Genomic DNA, 19,119 nt, shown 5'->3' with positions numbered 1-19,119 from the left:
AGATGCCGAAGACCTGACATCTTTTAAAAGTTTGGTTGTTTTGTTTTAATTGGTTTTTTAAAAAATATATTTTTAATAGCTTGCTTGGCATTAAAGGCGAAGTTAATTACATGAACAATACGCAGTCAAGCTGGAAGTATAAATAAATAAAAGATAATAATATTTAAAAAGGTTATTGCCCATACAGGCCCAAATATATACGGGCCCCCAGGCAAAACTTTTTATGAAACTCTATGTGAAGTCGTTATAAGCAGTACTTTGTGATGATGCTGAACAGATAATTAAACATTGTAGATGAAGTCATGTCCACGGCATGCCATACAGGTGTATCATTGTGTAATTTTTCCATGATGACGCAGCGCTGCGCGCCTCGGATGAGGACAGGTGTCATGCTGCTCGTGGGGCGGGGAGATGACAGCTGTTCAGGTGACCGAAGTCAACTCCTACTGGAGCCCAACAGTTCATGTGCTGGTGACAGACAGGGCTGCCCACTCTCACTCACATCTAGACTCAGACAGCAGCTGCCATCAGGTGACATGAATGGCAGCATTTCAGCGCGTTTTGTGTCTTTGCTGCAAGAAAACCTGTAGGACGCTGCAACTGAGAGAGTCATGGATCGACTGCATGAATGGAGCTTCAAGTCCAAGAACGTGGACCCGGAGGAGGAGGAGGAGGAGGAGGACTTCTACTTTGACTATGAAGCGGAGGAAATAACAGATTATCAAGACCCCACTGAACTTCTGGCTGCTTTGAAACAAAAGGAGGAAGAGGTTATTTTGGCAGCGCAGCTGGGAAACGCATTGCTCCTGGAAAACCGTCAGCTGAAAGAGCAAAGCGAAAAGCTTCATGAACAGTACGCAGTCAAGCTGGAGGTAAGGATAAACTTATTCTATCTATCGTTGAGCGCTTTAAAACGAAATATGATGCAGTGAAATATGCTGTAATGCTGGTTTAATGAGGTTTACAAAAAGTTGTGACGACGTGATTACCGTTGAAAGAGGGCGGGGAAGCCCCCCCACCTTTTTTCATTTTTTAAAATAAACTATTATTGATATGTGAATTAAGATAGGCTGTTAAACCAACAGATGTAAGAAGACGAACTTTTGAATAATAAAATAACTACAGACTGGGTTCAGTGTTATTCTGTAATCATCAGTGATTATGGTCATCATATTATTTTTAAACTTTTGTATTTTATATTATTTTAATTGTATTAATATTTGTTGTAATGATATGTCTTTACTTTTCTAACTAGCATTGAAAGCCTTTGCAGCAATAGTCACTAAAAGTCCTTCAGGCGTCTTTTAGGGCAGTTCAGAGTTAGTCTTTAGATGCTGGCTTCATTTTGTGATGTTTTCTGTCAAAAAGCCTCAGGTTCTTGTGAGGGTTCACCACTCCAAAAGACCTATAAGACCTAGTTTACTTCTTGTATCAATTGGCATGCCTCACTCCTTTCTTTATTGGATTTTTGAATAACACTTCACATACTCGAGTACTATAGAGTAAGTATTTTATGAAGGCCTGTGCACCTAAAAAGAATGCTTGAACTACCTAAAAAAGCTTCACATATTTTGTCCACCCTATGAGGGAAGCAAACAAAGGAAGATTTTAATTTAGTGCAGTATCCCTTCCCTCTGCTTATATCACCTCCCTAACAAAGTGAGAAGTTTGATCAGCATCCTGCTGTCTTCCATCTCTGTCTTCACTCTCTGAAAAGATCCCTCTTGTAGTTACAGAGACAACAGTTTTTGTAGCTTTTGAAACTATCAATACTTTTTCCCCAAAGAAGTCACCAACGTTCTTTAAACTTGCAACACACAAATTCCTGAGGAGATATCAGCTGTTAACTTCTACACAGAGAGAATAGTAAGCAGTAAGACTAACTGTAGTCCCCTCAGTACTTGCACACTTTCGGCACTTTGAAATGACCTGATGATGATGATTCTCTAAATTTAATATGTAACCAAGCAGAACAGGTAAGCTTGGGTTGTCACCATGTGTTTGTTTTGGCTGTGCAGAATCAAACACCAGAGCTTTAACAGAAAAACTCATTGCTTTCTTACAGTGAAAGCTGATGTCTCCATCAGATATTCACTTCTGAATCTTATCAGATTTGACAAACACTTAAATAAGCGTGAGGACATAAAGATCAGTGACAAAATGATTTGTAAACTGGTTATGTCGTTAAACTACTGTTGTTAATCTTGCTGTGGTTCAGTAGTAAACACTAGATTTGGCAAGATTTTTGTGCTAAACTATGTTTGTGACCTTGGAAAAAGCTCATCTGACAGAATCGCCAAGACAAACTCAAGAAGATAATTTAATAATAGTAATAAAGAAACAATGGCTATTTTAATTTAGACATGTTGATCATAGAGGAGCTGTTGTTTTTATAATGTGTATGAAATAATTGACTGATCCTATCAGGTCTAATATGTTGAATATTAGATAAGAAAACAGATTTGATATTTTATTCTGCTTGTTAATTCCCTCTAAAGCCTCACTTATTAAATGTTTTTATTAATTTAGACCACATTCGTCAGTCATTTCACTTTTCAAGACCAAACATTTTGTTGCCAGTCATGATTTATTACAGTTACAATTTTAAACCAGCATAAATTTTAAAGATGATAAATTATCTTTGATAGATTGACATTTTAGGATCTCCTTTGTACCTCTCTGATGTTTCCATTGTCACTTGTTAAGACGTGAATCGTTTTGCTCCTGTGTTTAGGAGTTGAAGCAGGGACGGCATGAGCTGCGACTGAAGCTGGAGGGCTGTCAATCCCAGTGGGAGAGCCAGGTGGGAGACCTGGAGAGGGATGTGAGGGAGCTGAGCACCCAGGTGGATCAGCTCACCCAGGCGCTTAGTGAGGCTGAGAGGGGCAAGAGTCGGGCCCAGATCGAGCACAGTGAGCAAACCCAGCGCCTCAGGGAGAAACTCAGCACTGTAAGTCCCAGACATGTCTACTTTCCATACTTAGCTGTGAGTTCAACGTTCTCTCTGCATCTCATGATCTGACTTTGGGGCAAAGAATTCCAAGTAACCAGGCTTGGGTGGAAAAAAAAACACCTGCTGGTGACCTAAGGCTGCAGGCTGACTGAGTCAAACTAGATAAGTTGAGCTGCCACCCAATCCACCCTTTGAAATTCAATCACTCAGGTGTTAGTTTGGCTCGGTCTAATCTAGAGTAAGGCCAGACTCCCAGGCTGCTGATAGCATGAGAACATGGTAACTGCAAAATGTGTATTGTGCAAACATTAAAAAGGTTTCTTCTGAGCTGAAGAGACAGATATTGAGTCAGTCAGTTGGTAGCTGAGCTGTTGGCCTCAGGTAAATCATCCATGCTGCTGTGGAGTGTGGATGGAAATGATATGTAAACAAGAGGGGGAGTGAAACTTAATGCCATGATTTGATTTGAGGGAAGAAAGCTGAGAAAAGGTCGGGGAGCTGCTGGTTTCACTTCTAATCAGCAGAAAAATAACTGCTTAAATGTTTTTTTTATTCTTTCTGATTCCAGCTGTTTGATATCTTTGTTACTGTATGTAGAAAATATTTTTAAAGCTGAATAATTTTTTACTGTTTTCAGACATTTTATATACCGTTAATAGAGGAAAACCAGCAGGTTAATGATTGATGAAAGTAATCATTAGTGACAATCTCATAAGTGAACATGATAATCTGTTAAACCGGTTTATTCAATAACCTGAAGTTAACTTTTAACTATACTTGCTTTATGTCATAGGCAATAGCGCTGACAACACTGAGCTTACAAGTCAAATGTTTATGATTGTCAGTGTTTACTCCCAAGGAAACCAGTGGTATATACTGTAGAGCTTCTTATCAGCCAACATGGGAGAGCTGATTGGATCGCTCAGCTGGACAGCCTTGAGTATTTTTCCAGTGTGAGAAACTATAGACTGTTCTTCCAGACATTACAGCCGGTACGTGTTTTTTTCCATTTTAAGGATAACTTAGCTGTTCAAGTTGTTTCAAAAGAAGCAGCAAACCTGAGCTCGGAAAGTTAAAAATGAATCCAAGCAGCACTGTAATCCTTCCATAAGTCAAGGTCCGCAAAATAAGGAACTGTGAATGGCTTCCCCCCCCCTCTGTGGTCAGGCTAAAGGACTTACCAGACTCCCTTGAAGTTCAGGAAAAAGTCAATTTAGATAAAAGTCTGTCTCAGTTTGAGCTGCTTAAAGAGAGGGAGTGGAGGAAATGTTTTATTTGGCTGGCCGGCATCATGGAGGGCTAACTACGGACTCTGTGTGGTTGTGAGACTCACAGAAGAGAGCGAATGACTTGAAGAAACGGAGTGTGAAGAAGCTCCATGTCAGATGTGTCGTTGCCTGACATAGCGGAGGGTGTTGTTGCTTGTGCTGGTGGGGTGAGTTGTGGCTGTTTTTGTGTTATGTATGTTATGATTGCAGCAGTTCTAACACTGCTAGAAATGTAAAAAATGTCAGTAATCAATAGTTTAAATGTGTAAGAAAACAATATGTAGTGTCTGGCACAGATTCCCAGAGCATCTTTAAATGCCATTAATTTTACCATGAACAGTACAAAACTCAAAGATATTTAATTCCCTATCACTGTTAATATACATTACAGAAGAGTTTATGGAGCAGGCATGTAGTGTTAGCATGTGCCCTAATGTCTCTATAAAGTTCCCATCACGTGATTCGGTTAAAAAAAAAAAAGTAAAACAAAGGGCTCTCAGCACACAAACCATCACCAGGCCAATATTCAACTCAAGAACGTGACATGTTTTGGGCCTTGACTTGCAGTTTGACCAAAAACATAAACATTATTCAAGCCTTAAGCACCAGCAGTTAAAGTACTTATTGCAACTTGTTCTGTTGGTCAGATTTGTGCTTTCTCAAAATGGGACTCACATTACCATACTTTCATACTATTATTTTATTCATGGTAATTTATGCTTTTTTTTTTGTCCTCATGTCACCTCAAAATCATCACTTCTACTAACTTTTGGCTAATTTCACACTAATGGAGGCTAACTTGGCAGCCATCTTGCATCCTGTCTCTTCTCTAAACTCTCTTCAGCCAGTAAAAGTCAGTCTAATGTTGGCTCTTGTCTTCTCTCTTGCTCTGTCTCTTTCTCGCTTTCTTTTCCTCACTTCCTCTGATAATGTCCTCTTGTACTTCTTTGCTGAATCAGTCATGGTGTTGTCATCTAGTTTACGGCATGTGACTCGTTGCCGTAAAGCAAAATGCAGCTGTCATGTGATGCCCGGGCTGGTTAAAAAGTTGCGACATTCAGTTTCTCAGCCTTGGGATGCTGCAGGGCAACAACAACTCCAGGAATGTACATAATGAATGGCAGCGTGCCTTCAAAATGAGTCAGAGGTTCAGAGTTTTAAGGTTGGAAAGTTCTATAACTCACCATGTAGCCAAGGGTGTCTGTCTATTGAGATCGGAAGATGAGAAGTAAGTGAGGAAAGGCAGGAGATGCGTTGGTGTGTTGACGAGAATCTCATTTGTTTAATTTAACCATCAGTCTCTGCTCACCTCCATTTTCCTGCTGGAGGAGAGAGGAACCTTGTCAAGGATACACCGATGACCAATACTTTAAAAAGCCAATACAGATAAATTGAATATAAAATTCAATATGGCAGAAATCAAAGTTTTTTTTTCCAGTTACCTTTTTATTTGCATTTTTAACATTTCTCAAACATATAGAACAGAACAGAGAGATCAAGAAGAGAATAAAATCAAAACACCAAATCAACTCAATCCATCGTCAAAATCCATAAGTCCTTTTTTACACAAAGTCCAAGCCAGCTTTGTCATACTGGGAGGGTGTCAGAGGCCTATAAGTGGTCCCCATATCCATAAGAGGATGCCCCCTTATTTTTTAAGGTGAACAATAATTATTTCAAATAATAGGTCCTTTAAACTCTGCGTCATTGAAGGAATCTTACTACTACTTTTAAAATAAGGCAATGGTTCATTAATCAGACAAAAACTTTTCAAATTCAGCCCATTTGTGGCACAATGGTGTCTTTGTTTATTCTCCACCTCTCAACCAAATTTAATAAAAATTGTAGTTCTTTTAGTCTTTGTTTCAGTTAGTTAAAAAAAACAAAAAACAGGATGGAATAAATACAGTAATGAAATCTTCACTAATTCTCCTCTGTGCTGTGGGATTAGCACTTTTCTCATATTTCACTGAAACACGAAGAGCATAAACAGAGCATGACAGGAATCTGGAGGAGGTCGTTGTAGTCGAACCACAGAAACCTGAGAGACTTTCCCAGCAGCTGCAAACATCTCTGTGATAGGAAAGACGGTGATGAGAGGTGAGAGTGAGAATCTTCGTCCTGGAACATTTGAGGAAGCAGCTGCATTAAAACAATATTAATGTGTGCCAGACTGTCACATGAGTCAGCATTTTCAGAGAGTAGGTGTTAAAATATCAGGCAGCTAATGTTCATGCTGCTGAAATTTGTCATGCATCTGAACATTTAGTTTCTAATTTATTAAAAGACCCACTTTAATGAGTCCATTCCCAAGGAAAGTCTTTATCAAGGAAAACGTGAAATCTAATTCAGAGGAACTCAGAGGTTATGACCTTCTTTACAGAGCTAAGAAGAAAAATAGGTTTTAAGTATTTTAGTGATTTAGTCTGACTCAGTGTTATCAGTGTATTAGAAATTTAAACATAAATAAATCTGGTTAAAAAATGCAACACTGCTGGAGTGGTTTAGGTGATAAGCTGGAAATGCTGATTATATTCAGCTTGTTTCCCAGGCAGCCATTTATTCAGTTTCAAAGAAATAAACAACACATCCTCAAACATAGCTCAGTTTTTAATTAGTTCAATACTGAGCAAGAAGGCTGTAACACACAGCTGTGAAACGTCTGCAGTGTTTGTCAAGCAGCAACTGTCTTAGGTGAAGTAAAAATAATAATCTTTTTCATTGTCTTTTTAATCTGTCATCAGAACATATGAAAACAGAACAGAATAGATTAGTTTAATGAAATGAGCCCTACCCTGTCTGCCTGCGTGAGACCATAAAACATTATAAACATGCATGACACAGTTATCTATAATGTTGTCAGGTACTTCTGATGGGAACATGTCTGTAGCTCAGGCCCAAAAAAAAACAACTCACTGTTATGTAAGCAGTTGTCACTTGGATAACATTACAGCTGTTTTACGGTTACTTGTCAAGGTCTCATCCACTATTAAACTGATTGCAGGATTATTTATCTATAATCACTGAAATCCTAAGAGCCTTGGGAATAGGTCAGAGCTTCTGAAATACCATTTATCAAAATGTATGTTTGCATAAGCCACTTTGACCTAATGTGGTACAGTCGATACTGATTCTGAGTTAATGCAGTTTTTAAGGCAAATGATGCGTGACATGAGAGCAAACATAACAGTCTAAAAAGTAGAACTTGTTTCTTGAGCAATGCCACTCTTTGTTAGTTTTGTACACAACTTAATGGAGCATAACAGTGTTCTGAAAGTGCTGATTTAACTTTATCATAATATTATTTATGACCCTATGATTTTAGTTTGCATTTTAGAATACTGTCAAACTTTTACAAAATCCTTTCATTGTAGTCATATAAAGTGAAACATCATTTGTAGCACATTTTCTTACTGGTGATGCATTTACATGAACTCATTTGCACATTTTAAGTGTATTGGATCAGTTGGAATTGTAGGAACATGAATGAGTTATGAGTTAACACTTAAACGCTGCATAAATACAGTGTATCATAAACCTACAGTTATACATTATGACTATTGTAAGTTGATAATGATAATATAAACAGAAAAACAAAACACGAGAAGGTGGTAATTCTCCCAAACAAAAATAAATGCCTGTACATTTTTTTCTTATGTAGTTTTTGGTCCTATGATCATGCTCCATTGATCATTTTTGTCCATATTGCTCAAATAGCTCCTCTCCACATTTTTTTAAACTTCAGACAGAGCTCGTGTAGATGGTTTGCTGCAGAGCCCCAATAAGATTATACGTACAAAATAAAATCACCCATTTCAGAGAGGCGTTGTTTATCTTTTGTCCACTCTGTTAGTATTAACAAGTGTTTTTGTGTCAGGATAACATTTGACCTACACATTACCTTTTCACCTCTTGCCTTCCACCCATCGTTACATGATCTCTCACACGGGCCGTGGATCACAGCGTGTTATTGGACAGCTGGGACAAATCCCTCTCTGTGGATTTCTGTTGTAAGTGGAGCTGCCTGAATTCAGACAAACCCCCGTGACCTCTGCTCTCTCTGCCAGCTTCACCAAGCTCACAGACAAAAAAGAAAATACAATATACATCACAAAGAGATATAAATCTCTAATTTTCTCCTTTTGATGTTGCCCCTCTTGCCCAAATACCCCTGCATCCCATGGGAGAGTCCCAATTTTGTGTGTTCCTCCAGGGGCTTGGCTGTAGCTGGGGTCATCAGCTGGTGTATACCTCTGTGTTTTGAACTGGTGAAGGCCGGAGGCTTGGGAGACCATGTGTGGGGATATCATCCCAGGCTTCATGTTTCTACTGAATGAAGCGTCCTGCTTCCACTCATGTTTTGGTGATTCTCAGTGGGTCGCTTGCCTCTATTGTGGTAAGAGGCCCATGTTGGTGAAGCAGCAGTAATGACGATTCATGGGGTAACCGCTCATCTTTATGCCCCCCCCCTCTCTCCACTTGTCTGGATGCTATGTTTTGTATTTGTCCATCAGTGCCTGATTTGCTCTCATCACACACACAGGCACACATACACACAGTTCCCTCTTACTTTATCCTGCATGTCTGCCTCAGATCTTCTGTGAACTACAGAAATACTCTCTAGCTGTCCCTCCAGCTTTACCCTCATAATGTCCAAGTTTACCCTCTGTTGCATTGTTGTCTAATGTAGCTTGATGATGTCCCCGACAAGATCAAGATGCCCTCTGCTCCATCTGCCATTGAGGCCAACCTTTCATCTTGTATTATGTAGCAGTGATGGGACCTGACAGGGGCCCGCCAAACTGCTGAGTAAGGGGTTCCAGACCAGGCAATAGGAGGGAGTTGGGGTGATGGGTGGTTTGACCATTCAGGGTTCAGAACTGACACAATGGCATTCCAAAAAAAAAGTTTTTGTCTTTTGTATGTTTCAGAATCATGTTTGAGAGAGAAGAAAATACAGATCAGAGCAGACCAAAAACATTCAGAATCAGAATCAGAAATACTTTATTAATCCCTTTGGAATTCCCTTTTAATACAACATGTGATTTATGAGTGATGAGCCAGTTTTTTTCATGGATCACATTGCTTCTGTTGCATTTTGTTAAGTTAGAGCAAAGATTGCCAGCCATTATGACATGGGAACAAAATTTTCATACATTCAGTGTTTCTTATCCACTTTCTAGCGTGTATCAATAGCTGGTTTTCATGGCTGTTTTTAGTCAGCATCTAGAAGATATGGAAGAGAGAAGAAAACTGAAAGAACATTCTCCAAAGTGCAAAAAGGCGTGATGCATGCTATGAGGAACAGAAACTATTTCGTGAACAGATGTCTGACTGTGCCAGCAAGTTGGCAAACAATAAATTCACATGACTGATCAGCATGCAGATATAGTATGACATCTCAGAGATTACAGTAGTTTCTAAAGGACAGTTTTCTCTATTTGCCTCCTGTGTGTGTCCATCACAGGTGGTGCAGTAGGGGTAACTCGACAGTGCAATGTGGCAAACTCGCAAAGAGGGGGACCTGCACTGACTATATATAAAAAACTTATTCAAACCAATAAAAACATTATGCTCCAAACTGAAAGTTTGATATTACTATCCTCTTCTTTGTTGTGCTGCAGGTATGTTGGGTGATGTCCTTTTAGTGGTGTGCAGATAAATTGTTGAGTCTTTACTTCACTGTCAGTGATGTCTCAGCCTTTTGGATTTTTTTTATGATTGTCATTCAACTGAGTGGTAATGACACAGTTAAATATTTTAACTTTGAGGACAAAGAAACATCAGAGAAAACAAATCTGGTTAGTAGTCGTTGTGTAAGAAGATAAATAAGATAAGAAGGTAAATGATGCCCTTAAACTGGCCACAAGTGCCTGTGATGGAAATCAGCCTCTAAGAGTGTTCCTGGGCCTGGGATCCCCCAGTTTCCACAGCTAAAACAATCAAATCCACTAGATTTTTGTCACCTAACCCTCAACTGGTTCTAGTTTACAGGACCTTTCCTCAGTAAAAGCTACTGCGTAAATAATATTTTTAGATTCAAGATGTTTTCAGGTTCAGGATTGAGGTCTCTATTATGTTGCCGCTCATGCCTCAGATCAACCATGTTTCAAACCTTTTAAAACTGACAGAAACTCACAAATTATTTCACTTTTATGAGCCTTTTGTTTCTGTTCAAAAGCCACACTTCATCGCTCTTTTACTTAATTTGTAAAATCACTGTTCTTTTTTTTTTTTTTTTTTCCCTGATATGCATTTGAAGGCGATGGAGGTAGAGAGAGCCATGTCCAGTAAACTGCAAGCCTTGAAACAGGAGCTCCAACAAAAAGGAAGCCATAACAGGCAGCAGGAGGAGGAGTTGATCAGTGCCTTGAGGGAACAGGTACGTAACAAACACGTTAACTCCTCCCAGGCATTTAAATGATGAGGACAAGACAAGCCTCGCACTGAATGTTACACTTTAGACAAACAGATTTTCTGAGAAATAACTCATGAAAGCATTGTGTGCTGACATGGATGGAGAGACCAGAATAAACTGCACCAGTCTGTTTTCTTGTGTTTTCATATTGTTGGTGTTATTGTGTTGTTTATGCGGTAATGATAAATACGAAAATATAAACAAATATAAACAAGACTGATCATCAGTCTGCCCAAGCAGCAGGAGCACAATCTATCACAAGCCTAAATCTTACAATAATATACTGTATTATGGGCAGTTTTCTTCGGCGTGATCCACAGCATTTTGTGTTTGGAGCATGTTTGTTGCACCTTTTGCATCTTTATGTGAAAACAAAAACAGTAGTGTGTGTGTGTGTGTTCTCAAATTCTCAAAGTGCTCTGTATTGTATATTGTTACTTAAAAATACAACCTTTTAAATGGTAAATTTCATAACTGCAGCCTCATCTGACAAAATCCTCTTTCAAGTAACTTAAAGAAAACATCTGTGCTTTTAATTCAGTTACATGTACGATGACCTTCTACAGTGAAAGTTACAAAGAGAATTTGCTGAATAACTATTGCCCTCCAGTGTACGTATACTGGAACATGAACTTTAGTCCAGTTTGATGGCCAGGTGGAGCTATAACTTCTGAACTGGCACCTTAATTGCATTAAATACCTCATTAGTCATTCTGCATTTTCTTCCTTGATAACATCACTATAAAACACATTTGCATAATGTGCCACCAAGAAACCATGTTTCTTATCTCAAAATGACATAATTAACCTGTGAATAAGCATAACATTGGTTATTTAAAGCCTCATTGGTTGTGTTATCAGAGATTTCTCTACTTACAAATATTAGCAGACATATTCTTGGAGTACATGCAGCGCACACTTCAATATATTTGATCACTTGTTTCCCAAGAATGGAGGCAAATTTACTTTTCTGAGCAATTGTTGAACACATGTTGCTTTTACTGGTAATCTTTCAGCACTTTCGGTATTGCTGTGCCTGGTTGTGGATGAAAAGTGAGTTTTGTTACTAGAGAAAATATATAATTTTAGTCATATCAAAAACTGTCCTTGTGGTTTGTTTTTTTTTTTTTTTTTTTTCCTCAGGTGTTGCGCCTCACACAGAAGGAACAAGCGCTGGAGCAACGTTTAGAGAGTGTGTGTCAAGAAAATGCAGAACTGAGGGCGAGTTTGACCTCATTACATGCACGTTTGGCTCTGCACGATCAACACAACCAGCAACACAGCCAGCAGGTGTGCATGCACACAATCACACACCCCAACATGACACACAGGTGCTGAAAACTTGATTACAACAAATGGCTGCGGTGTAGGGCCCTGGTCTGCCTGATCAGGGTGGTTGCCGTGGTGGCGGCCACTGTAGGACATGGGTGGACTGGCTCCTGGTGTGGCTGGATCCCCATGATATTGTTTCCTCACAGCAGTATCAAGCCAGATGTTTATCAGTTTTAGGATTTTAATCTATTTTGATGTGTGTAAAGGCTTGTTTTATTTTTTTAATATGCATGAATTGAAACATGCTTGATTTTTGTTTTTATCGTGTAAAGCACTTTGTGTTGCCTTCAGCATGAAAAGCACTTTATAAATAAAGTTTGATTTGATTTGACCAGTTTCACTCCTATCCTAAGAGTAAATACTCAGATTGGTTTTTACTGTAGCAGGACTTTAGCTACACTAAACTGCACTGTGTGGTTACTGCATGAATGAAAGAGCCTCAATAACAAAGGGATTTTCTGCTCCCTGCCTGGCAGCCCAAGTTTCTGCAGGGTTTTGATAGTGGAAAGAATTGCAAAACAATCACTTCATCCCCTGTCATTGAAACATTTACCCACATGTCTGGATTCCACTCATGTTCCCTTAGTTTCATGTTGTGCTGGAATCTGGCATGTCAGGTTAGTTAACTTTTTATACCAGTCACTCATCATTTATATATCTTTTAAAGCATGCATATCTAATGGAAAATAACTACTTTACATAATCCAGGGTGATTCTAAATTAGATTTTTAATTAGTTGACTTCAGACTTACATTTGTTCCAGTAGGTCTTGAATGCTCTTTATCTGCATGTGTGTGATCTTTCTTGTATTTTCAGCTAGCTGAGGCATGGCAGGAAGTGGAGGTGGCTCGGGGTCGCTCGCAGCAGCTGCAGGCTCAGGTGGAGGAGCTACAAGACAAGATGTCGCTGCAGGACACCAGTGGTCATGGAGACACCTCCCTGCTGTCTGAACTGGAGGCTGCAGACTTGGGAGTCAGCAAAGAAGAGGTAGGCAGACTTTTTAACACCATTAGAGCAAAGTTTGGCTGGTTTAACCACAAATCCCTTGTTAATTCAGTCTGTACTGATTACCTCAACACAACACAACTGATGGTGTGAAATACGTTTGGAGGGCAAAAAGCTGAACTTATTAAAGTTTGACAAGGCTCACTTTTTAACTCAGGTAAATGCCCAATGAAGCTGGTTTAGAAAAAGCCAAGAATGAGCAAAATATGGCTTTTAAACACTTTCTTGTTCACAGCATAACTCCATATGTGTTATTTCATAGTTTGGATGTAAACAGTATTGTTCTACATTAAATAAAATTATCAAACAAAAGAAAAACCTATGCTTCAGGTTCCAAACAATGACTATACTGTAGCCCCACATGAAGCTCCAGCAATACTAGGAATATGCACACTCTTCATCATTTAGAGCTGATCTATTCTACTTTGTCCTGGTCATTTGGAAATTGTAAGTTGGACTTTAATTTAGATTTAGAAATACATATCCCAGGTTGTGTTTTTTTCCACAGCAAATATGAACAGCACAGGGAACCTCAGAGAGAAAGAGGTTAACTTCAGCTTGTTGTCAGAGTTAGGATGGGAAATGTGCCAAACTGTCACATCTGTCATCATTGTTTAAAATTACAGAGTGCATGAAATGCAAACCCTCTTAGAAGCAAGTGCCAAAGTGCAAAAACAATTCAAATTACTAATATTGTTTATGGATTATGTGCGTTTTAAGGGAAAGGCAAAATGAAGATTAAAATCTTTTCTGAATGTCATGTGCAGTGAAATCTTAGATAAACATAATTTATATGTTGAATTTTAGGAAATAGTGGCTGTCTCTGTAGAGAGGAGTGGGATGACAGAACATGTTGTGCAAGTTCTGCATGACAGTGTGACTTGTTTGACGTTAGGAGAAGGTGCGAATGTTCTAATTTTCTGAGTTAAGATGCCACGGAGGGAGAAGTGTTTGATGAGGCCTGTTGAGGAAGTTTGAATTATGTCTGAGAGAGAAAGAACAGAAATCTTCCTGCTGTCTGTGTCTGCTGTTATTGTTGTGTTAGAGCAGAAAATGGGAAATGTTACTGTGCTCATGAGTCATTCACTATATCCTGTTTGTCTTGGCCACATTGTAGGAGAGTTTCTATGTTTTTAAGCTTTTAACATTTAAATGGTGACTTTAAGCTAAAGACCAAAAACATTTTCACAAGTTAATGAAATCCAAATAAATGATAAATACTTGTGCAAAGACTTATTTTAACTGCAACTCTTGAGTCATCTGGATATGATCTTTTATCAAAACATCAACACAGTCATGTGATAGGTATGAGGTAATGTTGTCCACCTCCCCTTGTGTAAATGCCTGATGTCATGCAGGTTGTGTTTTAGTGTATGAAGACAATATGAGTCAAACTAAGAGGAAACAAGGAAAAGCAGTCTTTTATTTAATTTTTCATTAAAACATTTCAAATTTCTTAGATGTCAGCCAGATATTCAGCAGCAGCTTAAAGCTGTGCCAATTTTGAAGAAATAGTAAAGTGATAGTTTAGTTGATACTTTATACCTTTTAGAATGGATATAAATCAACATGTTTCTGTCCATGCTCTTTATAGATAACGCATGAAATGGCCGCCATCCTGCAGTTACTTCTCCCACTGACCCAGGATCTAAATGGAAAGAAAGAGGTCGTGGATCAACAGGCGGACCTGCAAGCTATGCTGCACCGGCTAAAGGGGGTGGCCCGAACGCTGGCTCAGGCATCCAGCCCCCAGGTAAGAGAAGAAATGGAAACAAAAGGCTACGTTCATTGTCCAAAATCAAAGGGCAGGAAAAACACACTATAGCTTTTATGCTAAATCTTGACTCGTATGTCACGATTATAGGTCAAGTAAGAGCCTGTCCACATGCCACAACCGTCCATTTGTTCAGTCATCCTATGAACTTTTCCCTCTGGTGGGTGTTAGAGGCATTATGGTGTCTTCACACTTAAATGCTACAGCAGTGGCCCCTGTATAGGTATTGGATGCCAATGAATTGGTGTAACTGATACCCTTGGTGTGCTAAGCCTCTACTTGCCATTAGCAAGCATATACAAATGTCCCATTGTGTTTCATGGCATTTGTGTTTCATTTAAAGCTGTAACAAACGTTTATCACTGTAACTAAATATCCAGCCCCTCTTCTTCCACATTCAGAGTACTGTGCAAGTAGGCCAACACCACAGAAGCTCCTTCTGCTGCACATGCAGGACTGACACACGATCTCTCTGTTACTGTCTCTGTCCCAGGAGCTGAACCTTAGTTTTGTTGACAGGACGGCCCATCACTGTGGGAATCTGAGCGCAACACAAGAGCTGAGAGATCAGGTAACCCAGTGATGAGCAAATATGTCTATCAAGGAGGGATGGTGCCTGAGGCAAATCACTAGATCAGGATGGGCTGGAGCAACTGCCTCCTTGTTATCATTGTGGTTCATATTTAGGTTCAGAAGTTTTACTTTATTGTGTTTTTTTTGTGTGTTTTTTTTATATCTGAATTATAAAATCTGCTATAATCTCCCAGTAGGTGCATATTTTACTTTTTTTTTGCAAACGTCTTTGAAGTACTGAAAACTGTTAAATACTTATTATGTTCGAATGAACTCTTTTTGAGTTTTAATGGCCCTTTGTTTTATAAGAGAAAGAGATGTAAAGTGATCAAATTAATCAGGATTTGTAAGACATTGTCTCTGTTATTTGTTTCTTTTTTAAGTATATATTTTCAAACATATCTTCCTCCTGCAGAACATTCAGCTGCAGCAGGAGAACACTGAGCTGATGCAGAAGCTGCAAAACATACAAGGCCAAGCAGAAGGTGTCCAACAGGCCATCAGAGACCGGGATGAAGCCATAGCCAAGTAAGCAACTCGTCCTTTTTTTTTTTTTAGTATTATCAGTAAAATGTACTCTCAGGTTTACAATCCACATTAACAGCATTTCTAAACAACAACACAAAAATATTAAATTAATTTCTCTTGAAGGGTGGGTTTGAACATCCTGCCTGGGGGGAAAAAATCCTTCTGAATGAAAAAGTGTTGTCATATCTTGTTAGGAAAAATCTGATGGAGGCCGAATTGGTGAGAAGCAAAAATGACATGATGTGTCTGAACAACCAGTTATTAGAAGCCATTCAACGTAAACTGGAGCTGTCGCAGGAGCTGGAGGCCTGGCAGGTGGGTTCTCTATACAGACGTGGACAAAATTGTTGGTACCCTTCGGGTAATGAAAGGAAAACTCACAATGGTCACAGAAATAACTTGAATCTGACAAAAGTAATAATAAATAAAAATTCTATGAAATTTAACCAATGAAAGTCAGACATTGCTTTTCAACCATGCTTCAACAGAATTATTTAAAAAAAATAAACTCATGAAACAGGCCTAATCTATAAAATAATTAATAAATACCTTGAATATTTGCATTATTACTCATAAAAATACCATTTTAAAGCATACCGTTTGCCATTGTGGCAAACATTTGAGAGATAAATGTCCATGTTTCCCAACTAAATGACAATGGATAGGTGCAACCATATCTGTCTTAGTCCAAATAGTTTTAGGGGATTTTTCACTTCCTGTCTTTTCAGTGGACCAGTTAATGTTTTTTTTTAAAAAAAAAAAAAGAATTACACAGTAGGTTTAAGCAATGCAAATTAGTCCGACTCTTTAGACTTCCTGCATTCTCCTCCCTTCTTTTCCTCAGGACGATATCCAGATCGTTATCAACCAGCAGCTCAAGTCACAGCAGCTGTCGGAGCAGCCTCAGAAGAAGCCCTCCTCCAATGGCATGGCATTCTTCCGCAGACCCAGCAGAGCAGCCTCCACCTGGACACGTCAGCCTTCCTCCTCCTCTTGGACTTCAGACACTAATCAGGACAAAACCCAATCCCCATGGAGGGACTGGCTAAGACGAGGGAAAGGGGCACAGTATGGCAAATAATAGTCCATGACCTCTGCAGCTATCTAATGGCTGCTGGACTGAGGAGGTGCAAAGTAAAAATGCCAAGGAATGCCACAAGTGAAGCTTCTTGTCAATCATTTAGTGAAAAATGGCTGTAAAGACTCTTCTGAGAGATAAAGATGAGAGCCTCTATGAACATAGTTTTATAACAGACACATACTAAAACACATTTCATTGAGAGGCTGAGCCTCCGCAAAATCTAAACTGTGACAACCTGAATTACCGTGTAACAGAATTATGTAGACTGTAAATATTCTGCTTATTTTGTAATATTGTAAACCTCTTTATTTCTGAGACTTTGTAATAAGTACATGGTAGATGTAGCTCAGTTGAAAGTACTTGCTTAGAGTATTTAATTTAACTGATCAAAAATAATTATTTCAAGAACTTAATGAACAAATGCTTCATTTTCGATGTAAGCTTTTTCTCCCCCTCATTTTGTATAGTTAAAAACTTAACTTGAATGTTTACCTGGTGAGGTCTGTGTGTAGCAGACATATAAATGTACAGTATTCAGTTTTGTAACTTCTTTGTGGGTTTTTTTCTTTTCTGTGTGTGTTACAGATCCCATGACAAAAATGGAAGAATTGGAAAGTTACATCACATCACAAATTTGGTGTATAATTTGACATAACTATCAGATGTACAGAAAATGCATCATTAAATATGTTTAGGATAAACAATTTTATTTTGCTTTTAACTATTTACAGTAGATGTTGTTGGAGGCTCATACATTCTTCACTGAACTTGCCAAAAAGTTCAGTTTTACACTTACCTGACCAGAGGACCCTCTTCTACATGTTTGGAAAGTCTAGAGGATTTTTTTTTTTCAGCCATCCTTTCATAAATCCAGTTTTGTGGTGCATAGAACTTAAAGTGGTTGCATAGGCACACAACTGTGGGTGCCACATTCTTTCCATTTTTAAAAATAACAGATTTGATTACATTAAGTTCAGAGTTTTTTTTTTTTCTTCAGTTTAGTCTTTTTCTGTATTACTCCACAACATTGTTTCTGGCCTGTCTGGAGAGCATTTTCTTCTTCATTATTCTGCTTTCTTGGTGGTGCTTCTTGCTTATTGTTGCAAACTTTTTCACAACAATTGCATATATTATGAGATCTTGTAACACTTAGACGTCACTTCTTGAGACTGGGGCCACTGGGTCATAGATTAGGGCTTTAAGGCAAGGGAAGGAATAAATATGCATACACTACATTTTTAGGTTTTGTTTGCATTTTTAGATTTTATTGATCACATTTTTTCTTCTCATTTTAATTAACTGTGTGTTTGTTTTTTTTCACATCCATTACTATGGACCACGAGTCCGCAATAAAGAAAATACTACTATTACTACAACATTAGATAAAATTCCTAAACATATTAATATCCAACCACAAAAACACCATTCCTATGGCTTAAGACAGTTCTGGGAGAATAAAGCAATGTAGAATTGCTTCAGGCACAAAAAACCTTGTTTGGTTACATGGGGTCATCCAGACAGAGTATTATGTTTACATAGTGTAGAAAAAAAAACCAATTTTCAGACATTGATGCAAAGAACAACCAAGTTATTCCAAAATTCTTTGAATAATAACAAAATCAAGGCATTAGCATGACCCTGAAACTGCAGATCTCAGTCATGTGGTCATGGAAGAAATTAAGCTCAACACCTTTAATCTTAAAACTGCTGGTACTAGTCTTTTCATCCAATAGTTGAAGGCATTCGATTTAATAAAGGGGGCTAACAAAAATCATTTTAGATGTACAGCCAGAGTCACTAACTATTTTCAGTTACAATAAAAGTGTAATTTACCATCACATGGTGTTCAGCTGTTCATCATACTGTAATTAATACAGAACATTTGATTACAAACAAGGTGGCATTTTGTATATACTTGTAGGTTGCCATTATATGTCATATATAATTGTTACAAGTTTGCAAGGAATAAAATATTTTGTATCTGCAATTCATTATTTTACATTATATATATATATATTCTGTAATGGAAGAACAACAGAATAACAAGTTTCTATAATCAGGCAAAGCCGCCTAAATAAGGAATACAGCTTCTGTTTCTAAACTACATCCAATTAAGTGACTTTAGAAAAGTCAACAGATACTTAACTTGTTATTTTAAAAAAAGAAATAAGCAAAAGGTCACATATA

At 38.3% G+C, this 19,119-nt stretch overlaps 1 protein-coding gene across 1 annotated transcript; it reads left to right on the top strand.

Annotated features, from left to right (window-relative positions):
* Positions 1-427: 427 nt before the first annotated feature.
* Positions 428-18,923, top strand: si:ch211-235m3.5 (BICD family-like cargo adapter 1). Its single transcript, XM_041995722.1, has 10 exons — positions 428-872; positions 2,735-2,950; positions 10,484-10,603; positions 11,783-11,929; positions 12,788-12,958; positions 14,571-14,729; positions 15,244-15,321; positions 15,739-15,851; positions 16,046-16,166; positions 16,696-18,923. The coding sequence occupies exons 1-10, from the start codon at positions 612-614 to the stop codon at positions 16,930-16,932; spliced, it is 1,623 nt and encodes a 540-aa protein (XP_041851656.1). The 5' UTR covers positions 428-611; the 3' UTR covers positions 16,933-18,923.
* Positions 18,924-19,119: the final 196 nt, after the last annotated feature.

Source organism: Melanotaenia boesemani, chromosome 9 (assembly GCF_017639745.1).
Source record: "Melanotaenia boesemani isolate fMelBoe1 chromosome 9, fMelBoe1.pri, whole genome shotgun sequence".
Classification (NCBI taxonomy): Eukaryota; Metazoa; Chordata; class Actinopteri; order Atheriniformes; family Melanotaeniidae; genus Melanotaenia; species Melanotaenia boesemani.
This window is presented reverse-complemented; position numbering and strand designations above follow the sequence as displayed.

Excerpts from the sequence above, each read along its gene's own strand:
- si:ch211-235m3.5 (XM_041995722.1), top strand. The coding sequence starts at position 612 with ATGGATCGACTGCATGAATGGAGCTTCAAGTCCAAGAACGTGGACCCG. Across the intron at positions 10,604-11,782 it reads TCAGTGCCTTGAGGGAACAG|GTGTTGCGCCTCACACAGAA; the intron begins GTACGTAACAAA and ends TTTTTTCCTCAG. Across the intron at positions 15,322-15,738 it reads CACAAGAGCTGAGAGATCAG|AACATTCAGCTGCAGCAGGA; the intron begins GTAACCCAGTGA and ends TTCCTCCTGCAG.